The 13,574-nt window shown below is 47.6% G+C and overlaps 1 protein-coding gene across 4 annotated transcripts in view; it reads right to left on the bottom strand.

The window, feature by feature from the left end:
• Window positions 1–3,558: 3,558 nt before the first annotated feature.
• Window positions 3,559–13,574, bottom strand: part of Dmtn (dematin actin binding protein) — a 31,639-nt gene continuing 21,623 nt past the window's right edge. For 3 of the 4 annotated variants that reach the window (XR_007835168.1, XR_007835169.1, XR_007835167.1), the window contains 6 exons: window positions 12,603–12,727; window positions 12,001–12,106; window positions 5,629–5,693; window positions 5,436–5,484; window positions 5,029–5,283; window positions 4,735–4,815 (listed from right to left, as the gene is read on the bottom strand). Coding sequence is in view for 1 of the 4 variants with exons in the window: in XM_051195412.1 (XP_051051369.1) it covers window positions 4,509–4,622; window positions 4,735–4,815; window positions 5,029–5,094; window positions 5,276–5,283; window positions 5,436–5,484; window positions 5,629–5,693; window positions 12,001–12,106; window positions 12,603–12,727 (614 nt within the window). In the remaining 3 variants the exon portion in view is untranslated. Of the gene's footprint in view, window positions 4,623–4,734; window positions 4,816–5,028; window positions 5,284–5,435; window positions 5,485–5,628; window positions 5,694–12,000; window positions 12,107–12,602; window positions 12,728–13,574 lie in introns of those variants that run through there. The other variant, XM_051195412.1, reaches the window with a different exon arrangement.

Raw genomic sequence — 13,574 nt, 5'->3', positions numbered from 1 at the left:
ATTTCATTTATTGTTTAGTTCTTTTTTTAAAAAAGCAGTTATTGGAAAAGACGTTTGATAAGGTATGCAATCTAATTAATAGTCTCAACCGAATCCGACTCTTACATCCCTACAGTGGAGGGAGTGAGGACAAGCCCTGAATTTCAACACACTTGAAATTAATCCCAGCGCTCAGCAGTATCAAGAGTTCAAGAACAGCCTAGGCTAGGTAGTCAGCACCTTCTCTCTCTCTCTCTCTCTCTCTCTCTCTCTCTCTCTCTCTCTCTCTCACACACACACACACACACACACACACACACACACACACACACGATGAAGGTATAGTTTTAAAACAATAAAGAAAAGGGTGCATAAGGTCCTTGGTTCAATCCCCATGGTAATTTAAGCCTATAATCTCAGTCCTTGGTGAGCTTTAGGATAGCCTGGGCAGCATAGTAAATTCCAGGCCAGTCTCAGAAACATAGTGAGACCCCCCAAAACAAAAAACTGGACATGTAAATTGAACTTGGTGTCACATGCCTGTTGGGAGCCGGCCTTGAGTCACATCCTCTTGCAAAATTACTTATACCTTAAAACTCTAATTGAGCCTTATCTTGGTAAAACAGAAAACTGCTGAAAAAGCAGTCTGTTCCATTCAACCCAGGAACTGAGATGAACTAAGACACCAGGAACTTAGATAAGCAGACATCTAGGGTCTGATATTTTTGGCCTGGGAAAATACCAGAGCCCCAGAGTCAGCACAGCTACCCCTCCCCATTTTCTCCCTGTTTTGCTTTAAAAACCCCTCTTTGTGCCTAATAAAGTTAGACCTTGACAAAGATTGCTTGGTCTCCTTCCTTCTTTCTCTCCCATTATTTTCAGGTTCTAGCCCACCTCGACCCACGAATAATTAGGCCCCGCTGGTCGGGGCACATGCCTTTGATCATAACATTCACGAGGCAGAGGCAGGCAGATTTCTATGAGTTCAAAGCCAGTCTGGTCTACATGGCAAGTTCTAGACCCCAACTCAAAAAAAAAAAAAAAAAAAAAAAAAAAAAAAAAATTCGAGTGTGGTAACTAAGGCACTCAGTACTTACAGAGAAGGTGGATCTCAGTGATTTCTAGGCCAGCTGAGTCTACAAAGAGAATTCCAGGATAACCAGAATTACACATAGAAACTCTGTAACAATGGGAGGGAGTGTTAAGAGGGGAGATATAGCTCAGTAGTAAGAGGGCTTGGCTAACATGTGTGGGACCCTGGCTTCAGCATCACATTAAAAAACAAAAATGCTTCAAAAATGTATATGACATCTTCATTGTCCGTTGATTTCATAATTAACTGTAAAGTCAACTGCTATTTTCTTTTTGGAGGACAGGGACCCAGACCTGCTTCAAACTTACTGTGTAGCTTCGGGTGACCTTGAAGGCCTGATCTCCTCTCCTTAGTGTTGGGATTCAGCATGTGCCCGGCTTATGTGCTGCTAAGGAGAGAGCCCAGGGCCTCATGTATGGTAGGTAAGCTCTTCCAGCCGAGCTACATTCTAAGCCGTCAGCTCATGATGCTACATAAGATGTAATAAAACCAAGACAAACCACTGGACTAAAGTTTCCCAGCGTATACATCTGTGTGTTTTGAGAAGGAAGCATGGAGAACTCTCCCGTAGCACTTGGCTTTAGAGGCCAAGAGCCTCACTTTGGAGAATTCTCAATTCCTAGCAATTCCAATCCTTTAGGACTTAGTGTTGAAATGAGTCCCATCACACACATTTACGGTCAATCTGATCATGTTGTTTCCAGCATCCCTTGGTAACCAGTGAACTTGTAATTTCCTGCAGCAGTCTGTGAACTCCAAGTGAACAGGGATTGCACAAGGGCCCAGCACAAGGCCCACCTCCACACAGTCAATGGATGTCTGATAGCATGTGAGAAACCCAGTCCTGGGTTATATGGACAGTGCTGGGCAGCTGGGGGTGTAACCAGGTGGTAGCATACTTGCCTAGCATGCCCAAGATCCTGGATTTGATCCCAAGCAGTGACCATGCCCCTGAATGCCCCCCAAGCATTGAGGCATGAAAATGAACATGTGCACGTGTGTGTGCACGTGTATGCGCTCACACACACACACCTCTATGTTTCAGATAAAATGTTCTCTCATTTGCTGGAAGGAGTCAAACGATCTGTGCTATTGGTCTTACAGGTTTGTTTCAAGGATAAAACATCGCTGTAGATGTTAAGACAACTTAGAATCATTCATTATTCAGGGGCTGGGAATGTAGCTCATTAGGCAGCGTGCCTACCTTACCTAGCATACACAAAGTTTGGGTTGACTCCCTGGCACCAAATATACCAGCTATGATGGCATCTACCTGCCATCTCAACACTTAGGAAGTTGGACGATGAGTGATTCAAGGCAGTCTTTGCCTATATATCTGGTTCGAACAGTAATAAAATCACTGTTTCATTTGGGGTGATTCTGATGGATTTGCTCTTTTGGCCAGCCACTCCCTCTTCCCGCACGCACCCACATCCCATCTTTTTGTTCTTCCGATCACACGGCACACTCAGCTCCCCTTAGGCACGAAGCTCCATGGTGGTTGCAGGTGGAAGGCAAAGCAGTCACCGCCTCCTTCCCTGGGTCCACCTGACCCTCACCCTAGTTCTTCAGGCACTTGTCCTCTGCTCCTGTTCCCTCTGCCTTGTGCTTGGTAGATAGCTCACCACATACTAACCTTCTTCTGTCCAGCTTCCCGCTGGACAAGCACGTTGGGCCCTGGGGAGAGCAGTGTATTTGAGGCAATCCTCCAAGACTCCCTCTCAAGTACCAGCCAACCATGAAACACACGTTTCTGCCTCACAGAGCCCCTGGAGAAGTGGCAAATACCACCCTGTCTTGTCTAGTCCTGACTTTTGTGCCCTAGAGATAGGAAGTTACTGTGAGTGCCATGTCTCCACTCCCTCTAGCTCATGCGAAACCTCTTTCCTCTGGCTTTCTCAACCTGATGTCACCTGTCCCTCTGACTCAGGGCTGGTGGCTTATAAAGAAATAAGTGTGGATTAGAGATGTAGCTCAGTTTGTAGAGAACACACCTAGCAAGCAAGAAGCCCTGGGTTTGATCCCCAGCACTAAAGAAACCATACTTGATACCTGTTGGTGCATGCTAGCCTGGGCTACTCAATGAGAGCCTGTCTCAAAATTAAAAATTTCTTTAAGGGGTAAGAATATTCCTTATGAGCCAGGTGGTAGTGGCGTATGCCTTTAATCCCAGTACTTAGGAGGCAGAGGCAGATAGATCTCTGAGTTCGAGGCTAGCCTGATCCACACTGAGATCCAGGACAGTCAACATTATACAGAGAAACTCAAACAAGAAGAATATCTGTTGGTACATGCTTGGTTAGCATATGAAAGGGCATGGATTCAACTCCAAAGGCAGGATGGAAACAAACAGATTTAGGGATCCAACGCAACCTTTTAATTCCAAGCACTTAACCCTCCCAGCATGATCACACACACACACACACACACACAGTGGACAGGAAGTGCCAGGATCTGGGCAAAAACAAAACCCAGGCCCGGGCAAAATATATATATATATATATAATTATATACACATACATATGTGAAGAGACGGGACTGGGAGTGCAATTAGCTAGAGTAGGGAGTCGGGGAAAGGAAGCAGCAGAGGGTGCCCCAATAAATTACATTCTGTAGAGAGCACAGGAGGAAATGGGTGGCAATGGGGGGACTTGGGAGCCTGGACTCTCAGAGATGCCCCCAAGCTAGGCCTCTCGATCTCACCTAAGGGAGCCTGAGGCCTGGGCTCTGTGGTCCCTAGACAGGTGCTAGAAGGATGCATCCTAGCTGGTTTTGCCTGGAGGCTGGTGGTGAGGCATTGTGTGAACAGCATCTCTGCTCTTAGCCACAGCTTTGACTAGGCCCTGGGTCTTGAGCAAGAGGCTTGAAGCTTAGGCGTTGCAAAGTACAGGACAGACAAGCTGGTAGGAGGGTGACCTCCCAGCTGGAGGCCCCCCCGTAGAGCCTGCTTCTGCCAGTCAGAGAAGCATGAGGCCCAGGTGCAGGAGTGCAGTGGGCTGGAGCCTTTGTGTGCCCAGGCACAGGGCCCCAAAGCTACCGCTGCCTGGCCAAGTCTACCACCCTGTACAGGATAGCCAACAGAACTCACCACTAAGGGCCCCTTCATTTCTCCTCACCCTCTTCTGGGGACCTTCGTGGGGGCATACAGACAGGAAAAGGGTGCAAACGTTGGCTGTGTGCTGGAGTCCAGGCTGGGTTTGGCTAGGCAGTGGAGCCCAGGGAAAAGATAAGGCCCCCTGGCCGTGTGGGTAAGGAAGTCCATGCCTCATGTCTCTGGGACTGTGCACATCTTGGCTCTCTCTCTCCCTGAGGAATGGAGCCCAATGCTTCTGCCCTGCCTCCTGCTGCTCCCAGCCTGCAGAGGAAGAGGGTGCTTCAGGGCCTTGAAGCAGCAGAGGGAAGGTGCTGTCACGGACACGGCGAGCTGGCAGGGATGTCAGAAGAGGGAAGCCTTCTTCTTGAGTTCATTCCTCTTCCACAGGGCAAGCTTGCCAAACTCCTCAGGAGACATGGCAAACACCCTAGAGAAGTCCTCTGCTGACAAATGCCTCTGTGGGGACACATGGGCATCTGAGTGACTAAGGGGTAGCCTCTACAGCACCAAAATCAAAGGCAGCCCCCCCGGTGGCCCCTCAACCATCCCATCCATCTTTCCTGCATACCTCAAGCCTCATTCGATCCACACCGGGAGGCAGCTTAGTTCGGCCCTTGTTGGTCACCACCAGCATTTCATAGGGGTAGATCTGGAGAGGTAGAGAGGGCTCTCTTAGGTTTGTAGTCTGCAGTCCTCATGACCTCTTGACTCCCCAGATCCCCTTTAACCTGCAGAGGCCGCTGGGATTTCATGCCATCTTGCCATTCATCTCCCTCAGCTTCCCTACTGCCTCCCCCTTATCATCTCCAGGAGCACCCCCCTGAAGCCCACCCCACTGTGTGGTCAGGTCCCCTGCCCTCACCTTCTGCTCCAGCACACAGGGCAGGGAGTTCCCCCGATCCATCCTCCCCCTCTGGCCCTCTCCGTTCTGGGGAGACCAAAGCCGCAGTGAGCCAGAGTGGGCCAGGGGGACCTGCCCAGCCTTCCTTACCCTAGGCGCCTTCAGTCTTCACCAGGAAACTCCTTGGCCCACACCCCCTCCCCCACCAATGTCCACGCCTGGCCCTGGCTTCCTGGGCTTTTCCTGCTCCCCTCCAGGGGGCACTCACCTGCAGGCCTAAGGAGACAAGAGCCAAGGTTTAGAGACAGCTCCAGAAGCTGCGCCCTCACCTGATCTTAAACAAACAAACCGCGACCCACACTGGACACAGGCTGCCTATAACATCTGTGGGGACCCCGTTCCCAGTGACACGTGGCCACAGCGCTCACCTGGGCTCCCAGCCTCACTCCCAGATGGGCTGAATTCTGTGGACTGTAGCTAGGAAACAAAGACGTCAGAGCTGAGGACAGCCCTCAACAGACTCCTTCACTCTGAGGCCTCCACACTACCTGGAGCCTCCGAGTGCTCCACTCAGGAGCATTATGCACACGCACCTCTCCCTGCTTGACTGTAAGGCCTTACCCGGCTCAGGGCGGTCCTGCCATAAGAAGGAAGAGAGGAGGACTTGGACGTTCCTGAATGCAAGGCTGAAAGAGAGCAAGAGGGCCCAGGTTCAGTCCCTTGATCGAGACAGTTCTCCCTGACAGGGCTGCCTCCTCGGCCTTCCCTGGCCAGAACCCAGTAGACTTCTGTGGACTTTTAGCTAGTCTGCTGTGGCTTTTGCTGAGTCTACATCTTCCCTCCTCTCTAACTAGAAGTGAGCCCAAAGGACTAGTGAGAATCCCAGGCAAAGTTCAGGCTCGATGTGAAATGCTAGGCGTTGCCACGAAGTAAGTGCTAGATCTACAAATAAATGCAGGCTCTATGTGAAGTCACCCAGTTGTAACAAGAGTATTAACAGCAGCCGGATCTTGGACATTTGACATTACAGTTCACAGTTATCACCTCAGCGGGTGAATGCAGTCAAGGTAGTTCCCATTTGAGGTTATAGAGCTGGCTCAGTGGGTAGGAAGGCTGGCTCTGCCAGTATGAGGACCCGAGTTTGGATCCTAGCACACATAGATATCAGAGCATGGCTGTGTGTACTTGTAACCCCAGCGCTGTGTGGAGTGCAGACAGGGTTTAGTGCCAGCTAGCTTCCGGTTCAAGTGAGTAAGGCAGAGAGAAGCAGTGCAGAACACCCAGTGATGACACACACCTTTAATCCTAGCACCCAGGAGGCAGAGCAGGTGGATCTCTGTGAGTTTGAGGCCAGCCTGGTCTGCAAAGCAAGTTCCAGGACAAGCCAGCGCTACACAGAAATATCCTGTCTTGGAAAACAAAAACAAAGCAAAAAATCTACCTGCCTAGCCTACCAAGTTCTGGGGTTGATTACAGGTGCGTGTCACCACATCTAGCTACTACCATTCTTTGGGGGGTTTTGTTTGTCTGTTATTTTTCTGAGACACGGTTTCTCTGTATAGCTCTGGCTGTCCTGGAACTTGCTCTGTATACCAGGCTGGCCTTGAATTTAAAAAGACCCACTGCCTCTGCCTCCCTGAGTCCTGGAATTAAAGGTGTGCACTGCCACTGCCCGGATAGAAACTACCATTCTTAGTGTGGGCCAGCCTCAAAGCTCCTTTGTCTCCAATCTTTAAAAATGGTTGCTGTAACGAGTACGGTTTTTCCGCCTGCTGCCCGGTCTTGTCCTGCTACCACGCCACCAGCCCCAAATAACACACAGAGACTCTGTATTTGATACAATACTGTTGGCCCGGTTACTTGTTACTTATCGGCTAGCTCTGCCTTTAATTATTAACCCATTTCTATGTATCTTCACATGGCCTTCTCTTACCGGGGAGGCGGCTGGCATCCAGCTCTCTCCAGACTCTCCATCTTTCCTCCCTACTACTTCCTATTTCCTCCTTGTCTCCTAGTACCTCCTATCTTCCTTTCCTATTGGCCAACAGTGCTTTATTATTAACCAGTATGAGAAACATATACAGAATGACATCTCCCATCAGGTTGCCATTCTATCTCAGTTGCTTTGACAGATATGCTCAATACCACAGGCATCTGTCCTCTAAAGCCTATTTATTGGGAGTTTAGGGGGTGAGAACAAAATAGGCTTGGGGAACCTACCACTCACTTTCGAACAAGTTTAGCATCTCTAAACTGAAAGTTCAAAATCTGAAATCCAGTCTACTCTGGACTCCAAACTTCTTTAGTCTTGTTGATATGATTCTCAGTTTTGGATTTGGAAGTGTTTGTTTTAGATTTTTGGATTAGCGGTCTCCAATTTGGCAAAGTTTATCCAACTATTCTAAAATCCAGAAAATAAAACAAAGCTCTCTTTAAGTCTGAAATCCTTCAAATCCTAAGCATTTTGGAGAAGAGATAATAAGCCTGCAGAGGAAAGCATCTGCTCTCAGGCCTGGGAGATGGCTCGGGGTTAACTGCTTGTTGTAAAAGCATGAGGACCCAAGTTTGGATTCCCAGAACCCAGCAAAGGGGTGGGGTGGGGTAAAGAGAAAACCACTGGTTCTAACAATCACCATTTATTGCTAAAGTATGTCATGTACTTGCAATAATAAGGAACATTTATATTTTGATTGACAGAATTCCAGTATATCAAGTACACATAAAACTTTTTCACTCCAAATCACTTGCTGCCTGCTGGTTGTTTTTACGTCAACCAATCTCAGCTGGGAAAATGCCCCTACCAGGCTGGCCTGTGGGCAAGCCTGTAGGGAATTTTCTTGATTGATGATTGATGTGGGGGAGCCCAGCCCACGGTGGGTGGTGCTAACCCTGGGTAGATGATCCTGGATAGTATCAGTACACAAACCAGGCAAGCTATGAGGAGCAGGCAGTAAGCAGCACTCCTCCATGGCCTCTGCTCCTCCCTCTAGGTTCCTGCCTTGCCTGAGTTCTGCCCTGTCTTTCCCTGGATGATGGACTACAGGCTGTAAAATAAAACAAATCTGGGGCTGGAGAGATGGCTCAGCAGTTAAGAGCACTAACTGCTCTTCCAGAGGACCCAGGATCAGTTCCCAGACCCACATGGCAATTAACAACTGCCTGTAACTCCAGCTCTAGGGGACCCAAAACCTATGGCAAAACACCAAAGCACATAAAATTAAAAACAAAACAAAAAACCCTTTCTTTGCCAAGTTGCTTTTGATCATGGCGTTTTATCACATCAATACAAACTTTAACTAAGACAGGATATTTGTGTTTGAAAGTGACAGTCCCAAGGTAATGCCTGATTGTGACTCTGAGCTGATCACATCTGTCAAGAACCTACATGACCACATGATACATACATCCAGGAACTTGTGCCAAGGTGCCAAGGTGATGGTAAAGGAGGCATGTGACTATGTGACTATTTAACCTTACAAAGCCAAAATAGAAGTGACAGCTCTCTCTCTCTCTCTCTCTTTTTTTTTTTTTTTTTTTTTTTTTTTTGTCTGACTAGAAGAATCTATGGGCCTAGAGAGAGATGGCTCAGAGGTTAAGAGCACTGGCTGCTCTTCCAGAGACTCTGAGTTCAATTCCCAGGAACCACGTGGCATCTGATGCCCTCTTCTGTCATGTATGCATACGTGGACAGAAAACTCATACATTAACAAATACATACATAAATAAAATTTTAAAGAGAAGAAGACTGGAACACTGAGACTGAATCCACGCCTTGGGATGATTTCCCATCAGTCTTCCTCTCCAGGCGTCAACTATAGATTTATCAGTGGTTCTCAACCTTCCTGATGCTGCAGCCCTTTAATTCAGTTCCTCGTGTGTGGTGACCCCAACCATAAGATTCTTTTTGTTACTACTTCAGTAGTAATTTTGCTACTGTTATGAAATGTAATGTAAATATTTTTGGAGACAGAAGTTTGCCTAAGGAGTTGTGACCCCTCAGTTACCTAAGATTTCCTCTAAGCAACTGAAAATCCCCACAAAACTACCACCACCAACAACAAAAAAACCAAAGCAGCTGGGTGCCGGTGGTGTACACCTTTAATCCTAGCGCTTGGGAGGCAGAGGGGGATCTCTGTGAGTTCTCGGCCAGCCTAGTCTACAGAGCAAGTTCCAGACAGCCAGGGCTGTTACACAGAGAAACCCTGTAGTGAAAAACAAAACAACACACACACACACACACACACACACACACACACACACACACACACACACACAAATAAATAAAAAAAAATAAAGGCAAAAATCAAAAACAAAAAACACAAAGCAAATGAATAAGGAAATGCCCAGTCCTAGTGTTTCTCTTTGATCCAAATCTTCTATACCCCTCTAAAGACCCATGCTCTGCAGCCTGCTGACTGTTACCACAGTCCCTCACCATCTTCCTTACCAAACAGTAGCACTGGATCAGCCCACATCTCCTCTCCCACACCCACACTATGGATCAGCATCACCTCAAAAGTAACATCTTGCAGTATTTCCCAATAAGCCCCAGCTCTCTCTTCAATAGAGGAGATCTTTCATAGCCACCTCCCAAATGCAGAGCTGCATTTCCTCCCCATGCTCCTCTCCAGAATCCCTCACACCAGGTCTTTCTTTTTCATGCAGGGTCTGGCTGTGCAGCCCTTAGAACACACTGATCACTACTGAGCATCCTATCTAGGGCATTCATGTTCTGCAGGCCTGGCACCTGACTTTCCTTCCCTTTCTCCATGAATAATCTTACTTTTTCTTCCCATTTCCTGCACGTGTTAGCGGCAGACTCTCCAGCTCTTGGCTTGCCAAACTCAGTTCCCACCCATATGCTCTACACATCTGAAACCAGTCTCTCCCGCCACACTCCCCCACCTCCCAACCTGCCTCTTGGTTGTCTAATTGTAAGTTGTCATTCACTAGCACCCAGAATAAAGCCCTGAAGGCTCTCTGTCTCTCCTTTTATCCCCCCACCCCAAATGAGTCATAGGTTTGGCTTCAGTGGATTTGATCTGTATATTTCTCAGATTTATTCCCTCTTCTCTGAACCCAAAAAGATGTGGTTTGAACATATTGCTGGGGCTTCAAACGTGAGATGTAAGAAGGTAGGAACAGGGCTAGTGAGAAGGGTCAAGGAGTAAAGATGAACAAATGCCCAACAACCTTGACGGCGTAAATTCCATCCCTTGAGCCCACACAGAAGCAGGAAAAGAGCTGACTCACAAAGTTGTTCTCTGATGTCTGCTCCCAACACATATACATCCCCCACACCCAACACATATACATCCCCCACACATGCACAATATAAATAACTAAATAGACTTTTAAAGGAAGGATGGACAGATGGCTCACTGGTTAAGAGCTCATACTGCACTGGGTGGTGTTGCATGCCATTAATCCCAGCATTTGGGAGGCAGAGGCAGTAGGCTCTCTCTGAGTTTGAGGCCAGCCTGGTCTAGAGTGGGCCCCAGGATATCTAGGGATTTACAAAGAAACCCTGTCTTAAAAAAAAAAAAAAAGAAAGCACATATTGCTCTTGTAGAAGACTTCAATTTGTTTCTCAGCACCCACATACAGTGGCTCACAAAATAGCCTGTAACTCCAGTTCCAGAGGACTAATGCTTCTTGCTTCCACAGGCCCTACACAGACACACAGACACACACACACACACACACACACACACAGACACACACACACACACACAGACACACACACACACAGACACACAGACACACACACAGACACACACACACACAGACACACACACACACAGACACACACACACACAGACACACAGACACACACACACACAGACACACACACACACACAGACACACACACACACAGACACACACACACACACACACACACACAGACACACACACACACAGACACACACACACACACACAGACACACACACACAGACACACACACACACAGACACACACACACACAGACACACACACACACACACAAATAAAATCTTAATTTTAAAATTTGTTTTTATATCATGTGCATTGATGTTTTATTTGCATATTTGTCTGTGTGAGGGTGTCAGATCCTCTGGGACTGGAGTGACAGACAGTTGTGAGCTGCCATATGGGTCCTCTGGAAGAGCAGTCAGTGCTCTTAACCCCTGAGCCATCTCCAGCTCCATAACACATTTTTAAAAGGTAGGAAGTTAGGACAAGAGAGATGGCTCTGTGATTAAGAGCAGTGGCTGCCCTTCTAGAGGATCCTGTTTGGGTCCCAGCACCCACATAGCCCCCCCATCAAGTGCTCCGGGAATCTGATTCCCATTCTGACCTCTGTGGACACCTGGCATGAATACTGTGCACAGACATACATGTAGACAAAACACCCATACATATAAAGTAAATAAATCTTTCACAGGGTCTCCTTATGTCATGCTGGCTAGCTTGGAACTCGAAATCTAGTCATGGTGGCTTCAAACTCTTTGCTTCTGAGCCCTGGGATTAAGGGTGTGTACCACCAAACTACTCTAATAGGTTTTTATTCTGAAACAGGGTTTACTAAACTATCCAGACTAGTCTTGGACTTAATCTGGAGCCTCAGTAAGTGTGGTGGTTTGAGAGTGGCCCCCATTGGGAGTGGCACTATTAGAGAGGTGGCCTTATTGGAGTAGGTGTGGCCCTGTTGAAGGAAGTATGGGGGTGAGCTTTGAGATCTCCTATGCTCAAGCTACACCCAGTGACACAGTTGGAAGAAATGGCTGTATTTTCCCCCATGACACCCCCCAGAGCTTAGCATGTCCTGACCCACAGTAGGTGTTCACTGCATGAAGCCAGAGCTCTCATCCTTCTTGTTCTACTGTTTTCTGCTTGCTTTGGTTACCAGCTCATCTGCTTGCCCTAGGGGAGCACACATGTGGGCCTCACACCCATCCCTCTACACCCCCACCTCATGCCAGATGATCCCAAGCCCATTCCACAGCACTCACAGGTATGGAAGGGTGTTCGGTCCGGCAGAGAGCGTGTTTTCCTCCGAATGGGCAAGGACTTTTCCATCTCTTCTTTCAAAATCATCTTTCCCAGGTTGGAAGTAACCTGTTTGGGGAGGAAGGTGAATGGTGCCAAGCCTGAGACACCAGCTTGCCTATCTCTTGAAAGTGCAAAGTTGGGGTACAATCCAAGAGGGCTAGCAATGGTTTTCAAGGTGGCTAGTCCGCACCGGGAGCCCCTTAGTGGACATTCAGTTGCCTTAGGTTTGTCAGGGATGCTCGGTGGTACCCTTCCACAACATCTTCTCTATCCCAGGTCACCATGGCAAGAGCACAACCAATGGCCTTTTCATGATTCCTCATTCTCTCTCCTCCCCTAGATCAGCCTGCTGGAACCTGGTGCTGGTGCACCTGCCCGTTCTCATGCTCTACATCTGAACCTCTCCAAAAGCCACCTAAAGCCCAGGTGTACCTGGAATCCTGGGAAGGGTAGGCACTTCCCACCGGTCCAAATGCAGATGCTTCTGTGGCACAAGGTTAGCTATGGGGCCAGAACATTTGTCATCTAGCTGACATGGTGGAGGTGGGGGGCAAGATGCTACCTTACTGAGCTCCTCTTTCTGCCGCTCCCTGATGGCCTTAATCTCCTCTTCAGAGTCATCATCTTCCTCCTCCTCCTCTTCCTCTGCCCCCTTTCGAGATGCCTTCCGCTTCCTCCATTCTGTCTCTAGAAGACACAGGTCCAAGAATCAATGTGACCACACAGCCACTCACTTCTCCAGCTTGTGGAACAGGACTGGACCTTAAAAAGAACACTACAAATTCTTATTTATTTATTTGTTTGTTTTTAGAGATGGGATTTCTCCATGTAGCCCTGGCTGTCCTGGAACTCGATTTGTAGCCTCAAACTCAGAGATCCACCTGGCTCTGCCTCTCGAGTGCTGGGACTAAAGGGGTGTGACACCACCACCTAGCTAAATTCCTTTTTATTTTTACTTAATTAAAAAAGAAGAGCAGTGCACAGCCTTAACCACCGAGCCATCTCTGCAGCTGTTCCTGTTCATTTTCCAGGCACTCAACAGACATTTCTCCAAATTCTGCTGCAGGCCAGGCCTGTGAGAGGAGGTTTCAAAGAGAGAAAAGTAAAGGAGAGAAGGGCTTGGTCCCCAGATAATTTGAATGTGTTTCTTTTCTAGTTTGTTAACTTTTATTGTCATGCTATTGATATTATTAGTGCCGCTATTTTTGTCCTGGGCCTTGTAAGCACATACCTACCACTAACTTACATGCACTCTCACTTCCAGACTTTCTTTTTAATCCTTTAAAAACAAATTTATTTCCAATTAATGTGTAGAGTGTTTTCCCGCATGTATGTATGTAGTGTGTGTATATACATATATGTGTATGTATGTGTGTATGTGTGTGTATATATGTATGTGTGTGTATATATGTATGTGTGTATATACATGTATGTGTGTATGTATGTATGTGTGTGTATACATGTATGTGTGTGTATATGTTTGTGCATGTATATATGTACCTATAAGCATATGCACCTAGTGCTCAGGGAAGCT

The sequence above is a fragment of the Phodopus roborovskii genome, unplaced genomic scaffold, assembly GCF_943737965.1.
Source record: "Phodopus roborovskii unplaced genomic scaffold, PHOROB, whole genome shotgun sequence".
NCBI classification, from domain to species: Eukaryota; Metazoa; Chordata; class Mammalia; order Rodentia; family Cricetidae; genus Phodopus; species Phodopus roborovskii.
The sequence above is the reverse complement of the archived record's forward strand: the minus strand, read 5'-3'. Positions and strand labels throughout refer to the sequence as shown.